The 21,182-nt window shown below is 48.3% G+C and overlaps 1 protein-coding gene across 6 annotated transcripts; it reads right to left on the bottom strand.

Moving 5' to 3' along the window:
* Positions 1-17: 17 nt before the first annotated feature.
* Positions 18-21,150, bottom strand: KLHL33 (kelch like family member 33). 6 transcript variants are annotated; one of them, XM_074394170.1, is made up of 6 exons: positions 21,077-21,150; positions 15,291-15,553; positions 10,083-10,846; positions 3,561-4,485; positions 3,285-3,452; positions 18-3,196 (listed from the first exon to the last, which is right to left on the bottom strand). In XM_074394170.1, exons 2-6 carry the CDS (start codon positions 15,377-15,379, stop codon positions 2,644-2,646), a joined length of 2,499 nt encoding a protein of 832 aa, XP_074250271.1. In that variant the 5' UTR covers positions 15,380-15,553; positions 21,077-21,150; the 3' UTR covers positions 18-2,643. The 6 variants fall into 6 exon arrangements, with proteins under 6 accessions (XP_074250271.1, XP_010344580.1, XP_074250272.1 ...); XM_010346278.3 differs by lacking the exon at positions 21,077-21,150 and adding an exon at positions 16,222-20,989; XM_074394171.1 differs by lacking the exon at positions 21,077-21,150 and having other exon boundaries at positions 10,083-10,625; positions 15,291-20,989.
* Between the last annotated feature and the right edge of the window lie 32 nt (positions 21,151-21,182).

Below are 21,182 nucleotides of genomic sequence, written 5' to 3' on the forward strand. Positions count from 1 at the left end.
AGACAAACTCAGAAAGATTCAATCACTGTGAAACCTTTATTTAAGCCTGTCTTTAGGTACAAATCACAAAAATGTTCATAGAAGTTCATCCAATTATTATAGCTTCGCATCTTCTTCAATTTCCTTCTTCCCTTTCTTCCTTCTTCCCTTTCTTTTCTCTTACACGTCCTACTTACCCCTTCTCATTTGCGACTACATTCCTAGTCTAGCTTAAATAGAGACACAGAAAAATCCTTACTAAAATAACAAAATCTAAAAATAAATAAATAAAATGCATGTCAAGTAATTCTGGGGCCAGAATGAAGAAGGGTGCAAGGGAGGCTCCATCATCACTCTTAGAAACACGAAAATCTTAATAAACAATGGTAATAGAAAATCAGCCTACACAAAAAAACCTGACCCTTTTTTGCTCTCAGCTGTCCAGGCTGCAGAAATGAAAACAGCAGACAAGAAGGATACAGGTGAGTGGCAGAGGGCGGGAATACAAAGTCATTAAGTGAAAGCCGTTATCCTCAGGAAGGCTCCAGAGAAGAGGCTAGGTGGCAAGAGCAGCAGAATTATCTGAAGAACCTCTGGAACACCAATTTCCCCTTTGCTATGGAGAAACAGGGTATGGCATGCCTCACTTTGTGTTTCAGATGCATTCCCTCTTCTCTAATGGGGGAGACTCCAGGCAGCCTTTAAGACTCAGTTCAAAATACACTCATTGGATGACACTTTCCCTAACAGAAGCCCTTTCTGGGCAGAGTTCCCTGCTCTATCCTCTGGGCTCTTACAAGACTTGTCCATATGTCTAAGTCCACTCAAAACTTGTATTTGTTTACGTCTATCTGCTGGTCAGGTGCTCTGTGACCACTGTATCCTTGGTGCCTCCTACAGTGCCTGCCACAAAGTAGGTGATTAATAACTGTGTGAAGGAGAAAGAAGAGAAAGAAGGGAAAAAAAAAAAAAAGAGGGATAGTGGGGAGAGCAAGATGGAGGAAGAGAGAAAGAGGATGCATCTGGCCGGGTGCGGTGGCTCAAGCCTGTAATCCCAGCACTTTGGGAGGCCGAGGCGGGTGGATCACGAGGTCGAGAGATCGAGACCATCCTGGTCAACATGGTGAAACCCCGTCTCTACTAAAAATACTAAAAATTAGCTGGGCATGGTGGCGTGTGCCTGTAATCCCAGCTACTCAGGAGGCTGAGGCGGGAGAATTGCCTGAACCCAGGAGGCGGAGGTTGCGGTGAGCCGAGATCGCGCCATTGCACTCCAGCCTGGGCAACAAGAGCGAAACTCCGTCTCAAAAAAAAAAAAAAAAAAAAAAAAAAGAAAGAGGATGCATCTGACCACCTTCCCTGGCCAAGAAAAAGGGAAATGAATTTAAAAATAAGCCTGGGGGAAAGGGACTGAAAGGGGGAAATGAGTTTCCTGAGTCTTGTCTGCTTCTCATTCTTCTCTCTGCCACATCCTCTTACCACTTGAGACCTCACACAACAATGGTCTCGTTTTCACTACTGATTCCTCAAATTGCCCAAAGGGAAAGAAAGAAACCAGACAGCGTTCTGACTTCTTCCATCCCATCTCCTCAAATCTCAGATCATCTGTTTTCCGCTGTGGGCCTCTCCCTCCTTGTTCTCTGCCCCGCTCATCTCCCTGACACACCACTCCCGTCACATGGCCCTGGAGGACCCATCAGGCCTCTCAGGCTGCTGTGCCGTCCATGTCCGGTTGGGAGCTTCTGCCTCAGAAGGAAACCAAGAGGCTCTCAGGGGAGGCCTGTGGTGTCTCAGCTAGGAAACACTAGACCAGGCCTACAAAATTACCTGAGAAAGAATACTGTTAAGAAGGGTTATGCCGGGCGCAGTGGCTCAAGCCTGTAATCCCAGTATTTTGGGAGGCCGAGGCGGGTGGATCACGAGGTCCAGAGATCGAGACCATCCTGGTCAATATGGTGAAACCCTGTCTCTACTAAAAAATACTAAAAATTAGCTGGGCATGGTGGCGTGTGCCTGTAATCCCAGCTACTCAGGAGGCTGAGGCAGGAGAATTGCCTGAACCCAGGAGGCCGAGGTTGTGGTGAGCTGAGATCGCGCCATTGCACTCCAGCCTGGGCAACAAGAGCGAAACTCCGTCTCAAAAAAAAAAAAGAAGGGTTAGGCATCCCAGGGATGGGATGGGAGAGGAGAAAGGAGCAAGTTCTGGGGACAAAAGAGCTGAATGATTTACAGTCCTTCCTCTCACACTCCTCAAACTCTTTCATGAATGGCCATTCCTCATTTTTCCCTTGATCCATGGGTCAGAATCATTTACCCAACTGTCCTCTCATGATCGCTACTCTTTGGCTACTGAAGCTTCTTAACTCTCTTTCCAACCAGATGCACTTTCCCTCCAAAGAATCCCTCAGCCTTGTGGAGTTGCTCCTGGCTCTCCTTTCCTTACCTGGATATTCAGCTGCCTCCCCTTCCCCAATATGCTCTCCCCAGGAGTTCTGGAACCACCATTTCCTCAATGGAGATCAGATGTACAAAAGCAGTTTACAATGCACAGCATGAGAATAAACCACTGCCAAGAATAAAACCTTCTCTTTCTCTCGCATAATCTCTGTCCTTCTCCCAGACGATTTCTTACACCTTCCTCCCCCATACATTGTTGCTCCCTCTTCACCCAGCAGGCTTGGTTTGGTGCAGGGTGGGAACCAAAGCTGTGTGCTGCACAGTGGGCAGTGTCAGGATGCAGGCAGGCATCTCAGCCCGGGGCCTTGGCAGAGTTCCCAGGCAAAGCCATCGGCCCAGGCCAGGACAGTAGGCATGGATAAGGTGGGAGAGGGCATAAGTACGGTGACTGTAGCCCCCCAGCACCAGCAGCTCCCCCTGCAGCACAGCACCTGCAGCCCCCACATGGGGGGAAGGTAGAGGTGCCAGGTGAGTCCAGCTATCAGTCCTTAGTTCATAGGCCTCAAAACTCAGCAGGTCCCCAGTCTCACCCAACCCACCTGCCACATACAACCGCCCACCCAGTGCAGCCATGACATGGCCAGCCCGAGGTACCCCCATAGGGCTCAGAAATGTCCCTGGCTTCTCAAGTTTGGGGTCATAGTGCAGCAGTGAGGCCAGGTATTGGCCAGTCCCACCACAGCCACCGCTCACATACAATCGGCCCTCCAAAATGGCAGCTGCATGGGCAAAACATGGTGCTGGAAGTGCAGGTGCTGGCCTAAGGGAAAACAGGACAAGAGAAGGCAACTAGCATCTTCAAATCTCCTTCTATTCCGAGTCTCCTAATCTCTCCCTTTCCTGCTCACCTCCAGACATCGAGCTCAGGGTTGTAGGTCTCCACAGAGTCCAGGGCAACACCATTTTGTCTTCCGCCTAGGGCATAAAGTTGTCCATCCAGTGCCACCAAGGGGAAAAAGCTTCGAGCCTGGGACAAAGGAGCCATCTCCTCCCAATCCTCTTGATTGGGCTCCCACCTGGACATAGGCAAGAAGAGTGACTCTGTGTGGTTGGCTAGGCCAGCAATTTCTCTCCCTGCCCACCTTGGGGCCTACCACATCCTGCCCACTCTTAGAAGCTCATACCTGAGAGTTGAAGCCAGGGTGTTGGAGTGACTGTAGAAATCTTGTCCACCACACACATAGAGTTCACTTCCTGCCAGGCTCGCAGCCCCATGCCGGAAGCGTCCTGGGGCAGGCAGGGCAGGCAGCTGCCCCCACTCCACAGTTCGTACAAGTCCGATGCCACAGCGGAAGGCTCGGGCCCACCACACTGCTTGGGATGGTTGCCTTAGGGCCATGTCTGGTCTCAGCCCATCCCCGCCAATCACTACCAGTGCCCGGTCAGGCTCCCTCCGTCTCTCCTGGCCTGGAACATCAGCCTCTACCATCAGCTGGTGCAACAGATCTGAGGTCAGGGGTGGAGGTAGCCCAGCTGCCCGCACCCTCCGCAGCTCCCTGGTGGACATGCGGCCAAAGCGGACGCATTGCAGCAGGGCCTTGGCCTCGGACTCCTGGGTCTCGGGGTTGGCAGCTAGCCAACACCGTGCAGCCACAAAGGCCTCAAACTCCTCTTGCACATGGAGCTCATCACTATCCAGGAGCTCAGCCAAGCAGCCAGCTGGCAAAGAAGGGAAAGCACGGCACAAGGCTACAGCAGGCAGGTGGGTGAGGAGGTAGTGACGGGCTTTGCTCCAGAGCCTCTCCAACCCAGGGGCTTCTGCCATGGGGAACAGGGCCAGGCAACGGGCGGGGCTGAGGCCCTGTGCCAAGCCTTTCTGACACAAATCCAGGCAGGAAGAGCTCTGGTACTGCAGAGCAGCCTGAGCAGCTCTCAGTAGTCCTGGCCACCTTGCCCGCACAACTCCAGAGTAAGCAAAAGAGACAAGGAGTCGCAGGTCCCGGGTGGAGATGGTCCGCAGAGACACCTCTGTGCCCTTGGATTCCCTCATCCCGCTCAGGAGCATGGCCCCAAAGAACTCACTGCCGCAGGCCAGGGCTGCTCGGTGCACTGTAGGAGAGCAGAAGAAATAGAGGAGGACTCAAAGTGTTGCAAGATCTATAGGCATTACCCCAACCTGGCACCTCCAGTTATGGCCCTTCAAGCCACCCACCGCTACAGGCCAAACTGTGGTGTGCATCAGAATACCATGAGTAGTTGTTAAAATGTGGGTTTCAGCAGCCCACTCCCAGAGATTCTGATGCTACAGTTCTAGATGGAGACTCCAGAAATTTGTATTTTAACACTTCAAGTAACCCTATGTGATTCTCATGTTAGTGGCCTAAAGACACTTTAATAAATATTGCTTTAGTCCTGTCGGTCAGGTCAGTTAGAAAAAAAAATCTGAATGGATCAAGTTGAGAAGCATCTGCTAAGAGGGGCACAAAATAAATGGAAAAGACCAACATGCAACTTATATAGGTCTCTCTATGTTGTGCACAAAATAAAATTATTTACAATTTCCAGAACCAAAACTGACAACTATTCTGTTAGATTTTGCTGGGAAAGTGGCACCACTTGGGAATGGCTGTAATCCAACTTCATCTAATTACTGTCTCTTCTTGCCTAAGATTTAGTCTTTTTTTTTTTTTCTTTTTTCTTTTTTTTTTGTTGAGACGGAGTCTTGCTCTGTTGCCAGGCTGGAGCACAGTGGCGCAACCTCAGCTCACTGCAAATTCCGCCTCCTGGGTTCAAGCAATTCTTCCACCTCAGCCTCCCAAGTAGCTGGGACTGCAGGCGCGTGCCAAACGCCTGGCTAATTTTTGTATTTTTAGTAGAGACGGGGTTTCACCATGTTGGCCAGGATGGTCTCGATCTCTTGACCTCGTGATCCACCCGCCTCGGCCTCCCAAAGTGCTGGGATTACAGGCGTGAGCCACCGTGCCCGGCAAGATTTAGTCTTTAATGTTTTCCATTTGTCTCAGCTTTTCTCTGCATAACCCTCTCCTGATCTTGTTATAATTTATAGAATCATGAGATCTGAAACTTGAGACCTTCAAAATAACCTAATTCAATTATTCCCTTTAAAATAAGGGAACTGGCTGGGCGAGATGGCTCATGCCTATAATCCCAGCACTTTGGGAGGCTGAGGTAGATGGATCACTTGAGGTCAGGAGTTCAAGGCCAACCTGGCCAACATGGTGAAACTCTGTCTCTACTAAAAAAATACAAAAATTAGCTGGACATGGTGGCAGGCACCTGTAATCCCAGCTACTTAGAGGCTGAGGCAGAAGAATCACTTGAACCTGGGAAGTGAAGGTTGCATGAGCTGAGACTGCGCCACTGCACTCCAGCCTGGATGACAGAGCAAGACTCCACCTCTAAATAAATAAATAAATAAATAAATAAATAAATAAAAATTAAAAACTGAGTTGAATCCTAGAGAAAGGACGTGATTTATTTTCCATTTCCATCTGGGCAGATCATCTCCATCCACTGTCACTGATGTCAGGCTTCAGTAAGCATGCTTGTGTACCAATGCCTTGGTTATGACAATGAAACTGTCCTATTAACATGTACTGTTATACAATTAAACCTCATACTCTCAGCCGGGTGCAGTGGCTCAAGCCTGTAATCCCAGCACTTTGGGAGGCTGAGGTGGGTGGATCACGAGGTCAAGAGATCAAGACCATCCTGGTCAACATGGTGAAATCCCGTCTCTACTAAAAATACAAAAAATTAGCTGGGCATGGTGGCGCGTGCCTGTAGTCCCAGCTACTCAGGAGGCTGAGGCAGGAGAATTGCCTGAACCCAGGAGGCAGAGGTTGCGGTGAGCCGAGATCACACCATTGCACTCCAGCCTGGGTAACAAGAGCGAAACTCCGTCTCAAAAAAAAAAAACAAAAAAAAACCTCATACTCCACATCACCTATGGATTATTGTGGCCAAAAATATTTAAGTTGAATCTATTCAACTCTTTAGATCTACAGTCAAGTTTATAGGAAGTTGAAAGCCTAAAGGAACAAGTTAGACAAAACCACAAGGGGAAGAAAAATATACAAATCTAGAAAATGGAGCATTTTATAGGATAACCTTCTTTTTTCTTATAGATAGGGTCTCACTCTATTGCCCATCCTGGAGTGCAGTGGTGCAGTCTTGGCTTACTGCAACCTCCACCCCCTGGATTCAAGCGATTCTCGTGCCTCAGCCTCCGGAGTAGCAGACTACAGGCACGCACTATCATGCCTGGCTAATTTTTGTATTTTTAGTAAAGAAAGGGTTTTGCCATGTTGGCCAGGCTGAACTTGAACTGATCTGCCTGCCTTGGCCTCCCAGAGTGTTGGGATTACAGGCGTGAGCCACCACACCAGGCCCAGGATAACCAATCTTATACATTACTGTTTTTACCAATCGATATATCAAGTAATAAAAAAGGGGAAGGAGGACTGTACTGGATTAAAGGAAGCTTAAGAGACATACAACTGAGAATAGCATAGTCCTTGATTAATTCCTGGGTTGAACAAACTCATTCTAAAAAATGTTTTTTGGACAACTGGGAAAATATAAATGTGGACTAGGTGATATTAAGAAATTACTGTCCAAGGCCAGGCGCAGTGGCTCAAGCCTGTAATCCCAGCACTTTGGGAGGCCGAGGCGGGTGGATCACGAGGTCGAGAGATCGAGACCATCCTGGTCAACATGGTGAAACCCCGTCTCTACTAAAAATACAAAAAATTAGCTGGGCGTGGTGGCGCGTGCCTGTAATCCCAGCTACTCAGGAGGCTGAGGCAGGAGAATTGCCTGAACCCAGGAGGCGGAGGTTGCGGTGAGCCGAGATCACGCCATTGCACTCCAGCCTGGGTAACAAGAGCAAAACTCTGTCTCAAAAAAAAAAAAAAAAAAAGAAAAAGAAATTACTGTCCAGATGTGGTGGCTCATGCCTGTAAACCCAGCACTTTGGGAGGCTGAGGCAGGTGGATCACCTGGGGTCAGAAGTTTGAGAGCAGCCAAGCCAACATGGTAAAACCCCATCTCTACTAAAAATATGAAAATTAGCTGGATGTGGTGGTTCATGCCTGTAATCCCAGCTACTCAGGAGGCTGAGACAGGAGAGTCGCTTGAACCTAGGAGGTGGAGGTTGCAGTGAGTTGAGATCATGCCATTGTACTCCAGCCTGGGCAACACAGCAAGATTCTGTCCCTAAATAAATAAATAACTATTAATCTTGTTGTGCATGATAAAGGTATTATGATTATGATAAAATGTCCTTTTTGCTTTTTTCCTTTCATACCTAGTCCCACAGAATTGTCCTCTTTTAAAGAGATGCATACTCAAATACTTATGAGTAAAATTTTATGAATTTCCTTTAAACTTCAACAAAAAATAAAATAAACAGATGAAATAAATATAGTAAACAGTTGTTAAGTCTGGGCAATGGGTGTTTGAGAGTTCATCTTATTCTTTGCTTTGGAAATTGCTTTATAATAAAAAGGTGGGTAGGAATGCTGCTAGAAGTCCTTATAGGCAGGTCACAGAGGCCCAAGCTGTTTAAGAACTCCATGTTGCCTTGACCAACTGTGGCATGTGTACCTCTCCCAAAGGGCAGGTGGTGTTCATATGACTTTCCATTGTCCTTTAAGCAGTAGGTAGTCGACTGGTACTTTCCAAGTAGTAAGCATCAGTGATAGACTTCAAATATATATTGTCTGAGAACATCTACATTCCTCAAAACAAGCTAAGCCATCTCAGCTTCTATATCATCAATCAACCTGTAGTTCAAACCTGAAAGGGCTCACAATCACTTGTAGTCACCTCTTACTCGTTACTATTCCCTAGGATTTTAAGTAACAGGTTCCCAACCATTAAGTAGGAATGTTTCCTAGGGAAATAAAAGGAATGATACAAGTATGCTTAAATTCAAAAGCCTAGTGAGAATTTTATAATTACAAACATTTAAATCACCCCTCCATCTAGTGCTATCAGAAATGAAAATAAAGACTTTTGGAGTAGTTTTCCTTCTAGGAGTCCCAGAAGCGCTTTAGATCCCAGTCACTCCTCTAATGAGCAGTAGCTATGTGACTCTGGACAAGTCTTGGATTATGATTTCTTTCTTTTTCTTTTTTTTTTTTTTTTTTTTTTTGAGATGGAGTCTCGCACTGTCACCCAGGCTGCAGTGCAGTAGCACGATCTCAGCTCACTACAATCTCCGCCGCCTGGGTTCAAACAATTCTCCTGCCTCAGCCTCCCGAGTAGCTGGGACTACAGGCGTGTGCCACCACGCCCAGCTAATTTTTATATATTTTTAGTAGAGACGGGGTTTCACCATGTTGGCCAGGATGGTCTCGATCTCCTGACATCATGATTCACCTGCCTTGGCCTCCCAAAGTGCTGGGATTACAGGAATGAGCCACTGTGCCCGGCCTGGATTCTGATTTCTTCATCAGTGAAGTGCAAGAGCGGAACTAGATAATCTCTAAACTAATCCTTTGTAACTTTTAACTTTCATGTGTCCACATTCCAACTTCATTTTCTAGGTCCTGTGGTGTCTCATAATAATGGCATAGGAGGCATTGCATGGCCTAGTGGAAGCAGATTGGACTAGTAATGTGGACTTGTATCCTTGTTGTCGCAAGTCAACATCTCTGAATTTAATGTTCCTTATTTGCACCTATAGATAATGATATTGACCTCACTAGCTTTCAGTGAAAATTAAGAGATGTCACGTGTAAAAGTTTCAGGCACTCATTGCCTCACTAAATGTTAACAGACTCTGAATAACACTCAACTTATACAACCTTACTTAGCTTTCCTGGTGATGAGCAGGGTTAACTTCAAAGTGCCATGGCCAGACGAGGCACGGTGGCTCATGCCTGTAATCCCAGCACTTTGGGAGGCTGAGGCAGGTGGATCACTTGAGTTCAAGAGTTCTAGATCAGCCTGGTCAACCTGGTAAAACCTCATCTCTACTAAAAGATACCAAAAAAATTAGCCAGGCGTGGTGGCAGGTGCCTGTAATCCCAGCTAGTCATGAGGCTGAAGCAGGAGAATCACTTGAACCCAGGAGGTGAAGGTTGCAGTAAGCTAAGATCATGCCACTGCACTCCAGCCTGAGTGACAGAGTGAGACTCTGTCTCAGAGGGGGAAAGAAAAAAAAAAAAAAAAAAGTGCCCTGACCTGGTAACCTTAAACAGTACCAGAACTTGCTCATTAGTTGCAGGGCCTGTGAGTCAGCCATGGTGTCAAGCATACCAAGGTGAAAGGACACATTGAGTTTTCCACCATGTTCCCGTCTTTCCTGTGTCCCGAATGGAAGATGCCAAGAAGGGCCTTTGGTTAATTTCTGTTTGAGTCAATCCACTTTCTGCTTGTTCTACTGCCATGGATTATACCCTTAGCTCTAGCCAGCTGGCTGGAAATTCCTTGTTACTGGACACAGGAAAAGCCAGACAGAGGGTCAGTTTAAATTTGTCAGCTCGCCTAGAAAACAACTCAACTGCGCATGCTCAGCTCTCGGTGAGGCAGGAGAGGCACCAAAGGCCATCCCAGGGAAATTCTGACAGCAGCAGGGATCGAAACCATCATGGTGGGGATCAAACCACCTGCAGCTTGGCACACACCATTCCGGCAGCATATGCACCTGCAGTAATTTAATGCCCACAGGCTCTCACCCTGCAGCTGGCAGCCGCCTGCCTCCAGCTTCAAGTCACACCCGACGCCCTCTCGGTAGAGGAGCTCGATTCCCCGCAGGTTCTCCCTCAGCTCCTCTGCCTGGCTGGGCTTCTTTACATCTTCCAGGGCATTTCCAGACCTCTCGCATCTCCGCAGGGCAGCAGCCTTCACCCGGGGCGCTCCCAGCGCCTCGGCTGCCGCCAGCACATCCCCCTGCGGGGCGGGGCCCAGCACTCCCTCATAGGCAAAGGTCAGCACGGCCTCCCATCCCCCTGGGGACACCTCGAGGCTGAAGGGGGGCCGCGGACCTCCACCGCCCAGCAGCCTGTCTCGGAAGAGGCTGCTGACTGCGGCCAGGATCACCCTATGCACCCCGTATACCCGCCCCGCGACTGACACCTCTTCGTCCAGCAACAATCTCTGCTCCCGCAGCCGCTGGGCCTCGGCGAAAAACTGGCTCGGATGCTCCTCGCTGCGCAGCCACTCGGGCTCCGCCTCGTCTTCATCTTCATCCTCTTCCTCTTCTTCCTCTAGGGACAAGGCTGAAAAGGGGAGGTTCCCTGGAACCAGGGGCCTGGGGCCAGGCTCTTCCAGAGGAAAAGAAGGCAAACTGGGATCCTCGTTGGGGGAGGAAGGCCAGGAAGCGGCTCTCTGGGCGTGCACGGGGAGTCCAAGGCAGTCCTGGACTGGAAGAGAGAGACTCTCCAGCTGGGAAGGATAATGCGGGGTGTCCGAGAGGCTCATGCCGGGGTTTGCTGGATAGCTGCAGATGAGCAGAGGCAAGACAGCCTAGTGTCAGAGCTGGACCCAGAGAGGCCAGAGGAACCATGTCTCCAGCCGGTCAAAATGTCAGTCTCTCCCCTGCTCCAACACCCTCCTCCTACCCCCAGCCACATCCCAACACTGGAGTATCAGGGACATACAGGACAACTATGGGATACAAACGGTGCAACAAAACATGCAAGAAGCCATGTAAAGATCCAGTACCACACTCCTCCCCTATTGCCCCCATCCTTTTAGTCACCCTCAGGAGACACCAGTGTTCCACTTGCCCTCTTACTTGAGCCCCTGCTGTGCTTGGGGCTGTGTGGCAGAGGGAACTTGCCCACATGGCATCCCAGACAGCCAGTGGCCCCACGGGGCTAATTATAGCTGGTGGTGGCTGGCTAGGCACTTGGCACCTGGTGTCCTAACTCCGACACCCAATCCCCTGGGCTCCCTCCCAGATTGACACCCCCACCCTCCCACCTATAGGTCATACAAGGGTGCTGAGCTAGGCAAATTAGAAAACTAAGGAGAATGAGGAGAATGAACCCAAGGCCGGAAGGGCTGTGCTCACCAGAGTGGGCTGGAAAGGTTAGGCAAAGAGTCTGGACTGGGCTTTGGCTGTTGACCTTTCTGTGCATGATAAAGCTGGGACCTGGGCCGGGTGCGGTGGCTCACGCCTGTAATCCAAGCACTTTGGGAGGCCGAGACGGGCGGATCACGAGTTCAGGAAATCGAGACCATCCTGGCCAACATAGTGAAACCCCATCTCTACTAAAAATACAAAAAAATTAGCTGGGCATGGTGGTGCACGCCTGTAGTCCCAGCTGCTCGGGAGGCTGAGGCAGGAGAATTGCTTGAACGCGGGAAGTAGAGGGTGCAGTGAGCCGAGACTGCGCCACTGCACTCCAGCCTGGTGCCTGGTGACAGAGTGAGACTCTGTCTCAAAAACAAAAAAAAAGCTGGGACCTGGACAGGCATGGTGGCTCTTCCTGGTAATCCTAGCACTTTGGGAGGCATGGTGTGGGTGGGTCACTCCAACCCAGGAGTTTGAGATCAGCGGGGGCAACATGATGAAACCCAAGATTTTTTATTTCTACCAAAAAATGCAAAAATTAGCTGAGCGTGGTGGTTCATGCCTGTAGTCGCAGCACTTTGGGAGGTCAAAGCAGATGGATCACTTGAGGCCAGGAGTTTGAGACCAGCCTGAGCAACATGGTGAAAACCCATCTCTACCAAAAAATACAAAAATTAGCTGGGCATGGTGGGCCACACCTTTAGTCCCAGCTTCTTAGGAGGCTGAGGTGGGACAATCGCTGGAGCCCAGGAAGCAGAGGTTGCAGTGAGCTGAGGTTGCACCACTGCACTTCAGCTTGGGTGACAGCAAAACCCTGTCTGGAAAAAAAAAAAAATCTAGGACCCAGGAGGGAAAAGCTGAGACCCAGAAGTGACCATAGCCCAGCCTTATCCATAGAAGTCAGAGGAGTGAGGAAAGTGAAGGGGCAGGGATCAGGGCTATGGACCTAGATATCTCACCCCCAGCACAGGGCTTCCTCTCTATCCAGAGGTGGGGTCCAGGGTGAGAGCCTGAAATTCAACCCTGTGTCTCTGGAAAAGTCTGGGGAATTCTAACTCTCATCTTGGCACTCGGATAAGAACCAGACATTGGAAGGTGTGGTTGAGCTGCATGCTGTGGGGAGCAGAGTCCTGGACTGGATGGGTTATGGGCATGCAGGTATTCCGCTTCAGCCAGTCAGTAACAGCCACTCCCTCACCCTCCAGGACACCTCTTTTCTCATCCTGAGACCAAGTGCTTGACTAAAGCCCCTAAAAGCCAGACAATCACTTTGTGCCACAGTTTTGAGTATCATATTGGGGAAAGGATTTGGGGGAAGAAGCAGTGATGTACTTCCTTTCCCTTCTCTTGGGGAAGTGAAGTAGGCCATGGGCGGCTACTTCCTGGCCTGTAAAATGTCTGGCCCAGGCTAGATAGGTTGACTCCACAGGCAGACTTTAGGAAGGAGGTATGATTGTCCCTTGTGATTCAGATGAAAGGGCTTATGTGGAGGGTGGGGTAGGGTTGGAAAGTGGGCTGACCCTCAAAGAACCCCCTCCTACTTTCAGAGCTGTCTCTATTTACCCATTTGTTGCCGGGGTACCTCTAGCAACTCTCAGTAGCTAGCATTTCCTGGGTGAGCCTAGCCAGCAGGTGCACTTTCCAAAATGATCGAGAGGCAGTTTGTGGTTGTCCTGGACAGCAAAAGGGGAGATAGTGTCCAGGCTCTGCACCTTCTTTCCCAGTTCATACATTTCAGATGCCTCTCATATCCTCCCCGCAGCAAGACAATGTGGCCAGCATCTTGACCCCCCACCAGGAGGTGGAGGAACTGCAATCTGGTGGAGTCATACCCCAAGCCAGCCTCTGCTCACCAACTGCCTACAAGGATGAGGACCCTGGACCCTGCTACGAGTGCTATGCCAACTCCATAGTCCTGGGATGGCTCCATGCAGCTTGGTAAGACCCAGGTCCCACAGTGAACTCCTGAAAGTAGGATAAAATCTGCATGTGGGCCGGGTGCGGTGGCTCAAGCCTGTAATCCCAGCACTTTGGGAGGCCGAGGTGGGTGGATCACGAAGTCAGGAGATCTAGACCATCCTGGTCAACATGGTGAAACCCTGTCTCTACTAAAAATACAAAAAATTAGCTGGGCATGGTGGTACGTGCCTGTAATCCCAGCTACTCAGGAGGCTGAGGCAGAATTGCCTGAACCCAGGAGGCGGAGGTTGCAGTGAGCCGAGATGGCGCCATTGCACTCCAGCCTGGGTAACAAGAGCGAAACTCCATCTCAAAAAAAAATCTGCATGTGGGCTACCACCACCTTCCATTACAGCTCTGGGATTGCCCTCCAGTCCATTAGCTATCCTTCTGGTTGCAGATGCACTGGCTAGCGAGGGGTCTTGGTGTCTGTTATGTATGTGCTGTTTCAGCTAGGATACAGCACCACGTTCACCTCAACAGAGGAACCCCACACCAAACCACACTCCCAAGATGATCTGGAGAATTCTGGAGCCAGGACCAGCAAGGCCCTAGTGCACTTCAGCTGTGTCACAGAAGGCAAGGTAATGGATTGGAGCTCATGGTTCCCTAAGTCTGGGGATCTAGGCAGGTGAGAACTCTTTGCTCCAGGGGTGTTTTTGGGGAGCTCTTCTGAAGGGAGCATCCTCACCCCAGGGTGCCCATGGCTCATTATCTTATTCTTGGCTTCAGTCATACTGTCACTGGGTTGTCTATCTCAGCCCTCTCCAGCAAAGGCAACATCAAGGCTGGTGAGTCTGTAGTGACTCCCACTCCTCCCTTCATGTTGCCCCCATCCCTCATATCTGTTACGATGAATTATATGGTGTTCTGTGATTATCAAACTTGGTCATTTCCTTACTCCCCCAACCCCTGCCATATAAACACTTCCGTTTCCCCTTTTGGTACTGGTGGTACCTAGACAGCCCTGCTTTGGGATGGGGTTTTATTCCCATGAAGAAATGTGTATCCTCAATCTCATTTCCAGGTTCCTATATGATTCAAGATGCTTCAGAAGATAGGACTGACAAGGGTGTGCAGATGGGAGTTGCCTGGCCACAAAGTGCCAATATGGCTGGGATTTCAGCAGTTGTCGAGAGCAAGGGTCCTGTCTCTATGGGCTCTCTAGTCACTACGAGGTGAGTGAACCAGAGAAGTATAGAGAGTGAAGCCTTGCCCATTGCCTGGCATAGCATAGATGCTTGATTCACGTGAATGGGGTAAAGCCTTCAAAGATGCAGATAAATTCTAAGTCTGGGAAAACTAGGTGAAACATGGGTAGAAAGCATTGTTTTAGGAATGCATTGATTTTTGCTTGTCTGCCCTTTTCCTCAGGCCATGAGCATGGTGTCTGGAGCAGCTGTACCACGATAAAACATACTGTCATTGGCTTTTTGGTGGGGAGGGGAAAGGCCATGGCAAGAACCACAAGCCTCTGTGGAGCTATCTGCTCAGCTTTCTCCTTACTGTAGGTTTCATCCTTATTCCCCACCCCACCCTCCACACCAGGCTCTGTTAGTCACCATTCCTCTCATGCCCTTCCCAGCCCTACCTCTGGCTTCTAGGACCTGATCCTAAAGCCTCTTTTCTATCGCTGTTTTCCTAAAAAGATGAAAATGTCTCCAAACCTTGCAGTGGTAGGGGTGGTATGTAAGGAGTAAGGAGAAGGGAACAGAGAGAATGGGGAATGCCATAAAATGATGTCCCTGACTTCTAGACCTGGATCTTATGACACTAGTGTGGAGACTCACTCCTGACCTTTCATCTCCCCTAAAGCCGAGCTGAACATCATTGCCCCCATCATCGCCAACTTCCTGCTCTGCACCTGTGTCCTCATCAACTCTGGCTGTTTCTACACCTACCTTACCTGGCTGCCTGGTTAATGTGGGCAGGTGTTGAGGTAAGGTCCAGGGCTGGAAAGATCTGAGGAGTTGGGAGGGCATCCTTTGGGTACATGACTGGGTGGTGCTGAGGTCAGGACAAGGGCCTGCATTTGCTCTTCCCTGCAGGCTGGTGCCCTTCCTTCTGCAGGTAAAGTCCCTTGCTCTCCCTCCTGGGCTCTCTGCTCTGCCTGCTCATCATGTTCCTCCTCACGTGGCAGGTTCCTCCTGCTGTTGCTCTATAAGAAACCTGGTGAGTGAGTAGGCGGGTGAGTAAGAAGTCAGGAAGTGAGTTACAACAGGAGGCTGACCCCCACAAAAAGCCCAGAACTACCAACAATAAAATCTCTTTCCTCTTCTACCCGACGATTGATGCACCACCCCTTCCTCTTCGCAGTTGTGAACTGGGGCTCTTCAATCCAGGCAGACACCTATCACGTGGCACTGTCCTACTCAGTGAGCCTCACCAATGTGCAAGATCACATTAAGAACTTCCAGTAAGGAAGTCTCTAGACCAGAGGTTGAAAATGGTAGCCAAGGAATGGAATCTTCATCTAGATTTTGATTGCACAACATTTACAATTTTTAAAATAAACTGCCAACAGTTAAGACCCAGGCATCTGCTAATCCTGGGCCTCCATCCCATAAGACACAGTTAGCTGGGGCTGAGTAGCTCCCCCGCCAGGGGACAAGGCAGGTGCTCTCCAGTTTTATCACAGTTCCCAGTTGGTCCACTTGATTCTTTAATACTACACGACTGGCTCTTGCAGACTTTTGGCTTTTTGGGAAAGCCCACGGCAAGAACCATGAAGCTCTGCAGGGCTATCTGCTCAGACACAGAAGGAAAGTAGCTTCCCGAATTCTGGGAGGGGTAGTAGAGAAAAAGGGAGTCTTCTGGTCACCCTTCACCCAACATACCATATCCCCTTCTTTCCTAGTTGCTTCTCCTTTCAGATCTCGTGTTTGAACCAAATGAAGTCCAATGTACTGGTCCTGGGTTATCAGCAAAATTGGCAGAAAGGGCCTATATCTGCTGTCGAGTATTACATAGGTATTCTACCGTAAACATGAGACAGAGAAGAATAAGATGGGCATACAAATGGTCAGGAACCAGAAAAAAGAGGAAATATAATCATGGTGAAGACCTTGCTTCCCACAGCTGCCCAGCAGTGCCTGTGACCCCAGGAAAAAGACTCCCACTCCTTCATCTCTTCCTCCTAGATCTCCTTTTCTCTCCTCTCCATAAAGTGATGCCTTTGACTACTACGATGGCATAGCCTCGTAAGGATGCCAGGAGGGTTAAGCCTGGCTACTCAACACCAAGCTCAAGGTGAGTGAAAAGGGGCCTAAGAGAAGGACACGGTGTGAGAGGTATAGAAATTGGCTCTCAAAGACAATCTGGGAGGCACATGAACTCATCTAGAGTTACCAAGACCTAAGACTGATAGAATTGGGTACCAGACGTGAGAGAAATGAATTTGCTTGAGGTTTAGTTCTCCCCAAATGTTTGGGGTGGGAGAAATTTTGATGAAAAGATAAAACATAGTAGGGTGAGCTGGAGTGTGGTCAGGAAGGGCTACGGTCCAATTCTAGAGAAGGGTTTCCGGCACCACCCTAATTCTAATATTACACATCTTGCCAGTTTACATTTGGGGCATCCTTAGTAGAAAGGTAGTATTATTTTGTGTTATAACACAAAATATAGCCCCACTTTTCCCAGTAAACCCAGAATATTTGGATGTCATAGGGATGGATACTTAGCAGAAAGGAGACCAATCCTAAAACATGTCCTGTTTTAGGAAAAACAGAGTTGGAGAGTGGGTTAGAGAAGCAGGCACCCAGGAAAATGAATAGGGAATGTGGTTAGTCAATGCGGAGAGAAGCCACGTGACCCTTCTCTGGAATAGCAGTAATTCTCTTAGGGGAAGAGAGGTACAATACAAGGAGCAATTGCTCAGCTGCGTAAGGAGTCTGTCTCATTCTTTCCTTCTCTCTTCTCAGGCAGCATCCTTACTCCAGCAGCCTCAAACAATGTTCCAATCCAAGCAGGGCCAGAGGACTGTGACACGTACTGGCTCAGTAATGAAAGTAGGGACTCCATGGCGCCCCAGGAACTCCCAAGTTCTCCAAGTTCCAGGGAGAACAGGAAAGGGAAGATCGGGACATAAAAACCAGAACTGGACTAGAAAACAAACTCTGCATTTACCAAGTGCCCAATGCTCTGCTACCACCTCAGAGGACAACTGTGGTGTTTAAAGGCCAACAAAAAAGCTAGTGTTGGTGGAGCTGAGCAAACAAAGAATTGAGTAGTGGATGAAAGTGGTAGGTGGGGAAGGGCAGAGTCACAGAGGGCCTCACAGGCCTTTAAAAAAGACTCTGGTTCTTCCTGTGATGTAAGAAAACACTTGAGTGTTTTGAGCAGAAGAGTAACTTGATCTGGTTTCCATGCTAACACTATTCACTCTGGCTGCTATGTGGAGAATTGACTCTAAGTAGCAATGGTGAAAGGAGAAAGACCAGCCACAACAATAATCCTGAAGATACAGAATTCTCACATTTCTCCTCACTTCCGCTGCTGCCACTGTAGATCAAGTATCTACAGTGAGAAATGGAATGGAAATGGAATTCTGGATATACTTTGAAGGTAGAGCCAAGTGGATTTGATGAACTGGAGAAGAAGAAATAAAACTGCCAAAGATACTTTGGCATGAACAACTAGAAGGATTGAGTTGTCATTAACAGAAGTAAGAAAGATGACAGCACTAAGTTGGAGAAGTAAGTGCAATTTTGAGTATGTTAAGTTTGAAATGCCTTTTTTTTTTCTTTTTCTTTCTTTTTTTTTTTTTTTGAGACGGAGTTTCGCTCTTGTTACCCAGGCTGGAGTGCAATGGCGCGATCTCGGCTCACCGCAAACTCCGCCTCCTGGGTTCAGGCAATTCTCCTGCCTCAGCCTCCCGAGTAGCTGGGATTACAGGCACGCGCCACCATGCCCAGCTAAATTTTTGTATTTTTAGTAGAGACGGGGTTTCACCATGTTGACCAGGATGGTCTCGATCTCTTGACCTTGTGATCCACCCGCCTTGGCCTCCAAGTGCTTGGATTAAAAGTGTGAGTCACCACGCCCAGCCGAGATGCCTATTAAACATCCAAGTAGAGGTGCCAATGGGCAGCTAGATATTTAGGATGGAAGTCCAGGTTGGAGCTGTAACTGGGAGTCACCCCCATCAAAACGATTTTAATGTATACAACTAGAAGTCACTGCAGGTATATGTGTAAAGAGAGCAGTCTGAGGACTAAACTCTGTGGAGATGAGAAGTTGGCAAAGGAGACTAAGAAAGGGAAGTCAGTAAACTAGGAGGCAGACGAGAAAATGCATCCTAAAGCCAAGTAAGGAAACTGTTTCAAAGAGGAAGTGCCAAATGCTGCTGATAGCTTCTGAAGATGAAGAATACGTCATTAGACATAGCTATGTGCAAGTCATTAGTGAATATGTTAAGAATAGTTTTGGTAGAGATTTTAAAGAGAAATTGAAGACAAGGCTTTTTAAGTTTTGCTGTAATGGGAAGCAGCTGGAAGGGCAAATGGGGTCAAGAGGGCATTATTTGTAAAATGAGGAAAACAGTGGCATCTTTGTGTGCTCATGGCAAGATTCAGGAGAGAAGGAAATACTAACTCTCCAGGAAAAGAGGGAGAATTATTTCTTGAGAGAGTCTTGCTGTCACCCAGGCTGGAATGCAGTGGCATGATCTTGGCTCACTGCAACCTCCGCCTTCTGGGTTCAAGAGATTCTTGTGCCTGAGTAGTTGGGATTACAGACATGTGACACCACACACAGCTGATTTTTTGTATTTTTAGTAGAGACAGGGTTTCGCCACACTGCTCAGACTGGTCTGGAACTCCTGGCCTCAAGTGATCCACCCATCTCGGCCTCCCAAAGTGCTGGGATTACAGGCGTGAAGCACTGCACCCAGCCCTGACTTCTAATCAGTAAAGTATCCTCTAATCTGTGGTGACAATCCAATGTCCTCTGAGAAGCAAAATCAGTTCTGGCTGAGAACCACTGGTTCATGGTAACAGGAAGGCAGGCAGAGGACATGGGTACAGATGCTTGAAGGTGGTTAGTTTCAAGGGTAGAAGGCTGTAAATGTATACTGATTGCTTCTGTTTTCTTACTGAAATAGGAACCAAGGTCAGAGAATAGGGGTAGAATAAGTTAGAGATTTGAGAGGACAGAAGGTCTGAAAGAGTTACTAGAAAAGCGGGCAAGTGAAAGGACTAGAGAAATGGACTATTTATGGGTGTCATAAAGGACCCAGTTTAGTGTCATGGTCATAAATTTAAAGATCAGTCAGCATAGCTATTTTTTACTAGCCCTTTCGGCTCCATGGGTCTTAAGTAGGTGATCAGTTGAATATGTCAAAAGCAAAAGAGAGAAAAGGAAATGAGGCGGATTATGGAAATTTAGCTGAAGGAAGGAGGGAAATAAAAACACGTGGGGGATAAAATCTGTGAAAGGAAGCATGATCAGTGGACCATAGGTCCTGGTGAAGGGATGAACTGCTGGATTTAGCATACTAACGAAAATGTACTGGAAAGATAGGGGTGGTGGTAGCAGAAAGTGGGCTATTTGAACTGAGATGTGGAGGACCTGCAGCTCTAGAACATAACCAAAGAAATAAGTGGGTGAAGTGGTGTTACAATGATCTACCTGAATACTGAAATCCTCAAGATTTATGACAACAGTGGTGTTCGTGTGGCAGTTTGTTTCAAAGCAAGAAGGCCCTAGGGATGAGGGACAATGGTCTGGAAACAGTATGAGAAAAAATGAGGACACGTGCACCAGCTCCAGTCCCAATGGTACAATGGGTGCAAGAGGGAAAACATCACCACTGCCAAGTAGAGTCCTTGTGAGAAACCAAGTCTGAAGAGCGTGAATGTGAAGAGAACATTCAGAGAAGAGGCTGAGATACAGAGAATTTGACATATGACTGGCTATCAGTTTCAGAGAACACAGTGGAAGAGCTGCTAGAGTTAGAAAAGGTAGGTAGATGCGAACACAACAGTGGAATCACTGTTTTGTTCATGTAGGGAAAAGTGCATGTAGGGGAAAGTATATGGAGTAGAGTCAGTTTTACTCTAGAGTTACAAATTAGACCAATCTCTAGGCTGTTTGTTTGCTTTTAAGAGACAAGGTTTTGTTCTGTCACCCAGGCTGGAATGCAGTGTCAGAATCGCAGATCACTGTGATATCAAACTCCTGGGGTCAAGCTGTCTTCCCAACTCAGCCTCCCTCGGAGCTGGGAACTACAGTGAGCTGTGACTGAGCCACTGCTCCCAGGGAGCTATAGTGCACCACCATGCCCAGGTAATTTTAAAATTTTTCGAAAAGATGGTGTCTTGCTATGTTGCCCAGGCTGGGCTTAAACTCCTCGGCTCAAGGGATCCTCCTGCCTTGACCTCTCAAAGCACTGGGATAACAGGTGTGAGCCACTGCACCCAGCCTCCAGGCTATTTGAAGGGAAGTCTTGAGTATCTACTTCAAAGAATTTAAATGAGAGAATGAATGTAAAGCAGTTAGCATAGGACCTAATACTGAAATAATAATAGTTATATTACTATTGTTGCCAGGCACAATGGCATGCCTACTCAGGAGGCTGAGGTGATAAGACTGCTTAAGCCCAGTTCAAGACTGGTCTGGACAACACAGCAAGATTCCATTTATTAAACAAAAAAAAAAAAAAAGAAAAAACAAAAGGGAAAAAAAAAAGGATACCTCATTCTTGGCTCCATAGCAGCAGCCTCCAACAAGAATTTATCAAGCACCAAATCTATATATTGGTCCTGAACACCATCACCCAACCACCAACATACAAAACCCA

Source organism: Saimiri boliviensis, chromosome 2 (genome assembly GCF_048565385.1).
Source record: "Saimiri boliviensis isolate mSaiBol1 chromosome 2, mSaiBol1.pri, whole genome shotgun sequence".
In the NCBI taxonomy this organism is placed as follows: Eukaryota; Metazoa; Chordata; class Mammalia; order Primates; family Cebidae; genus Saimiri; species Saimiri boliviensis.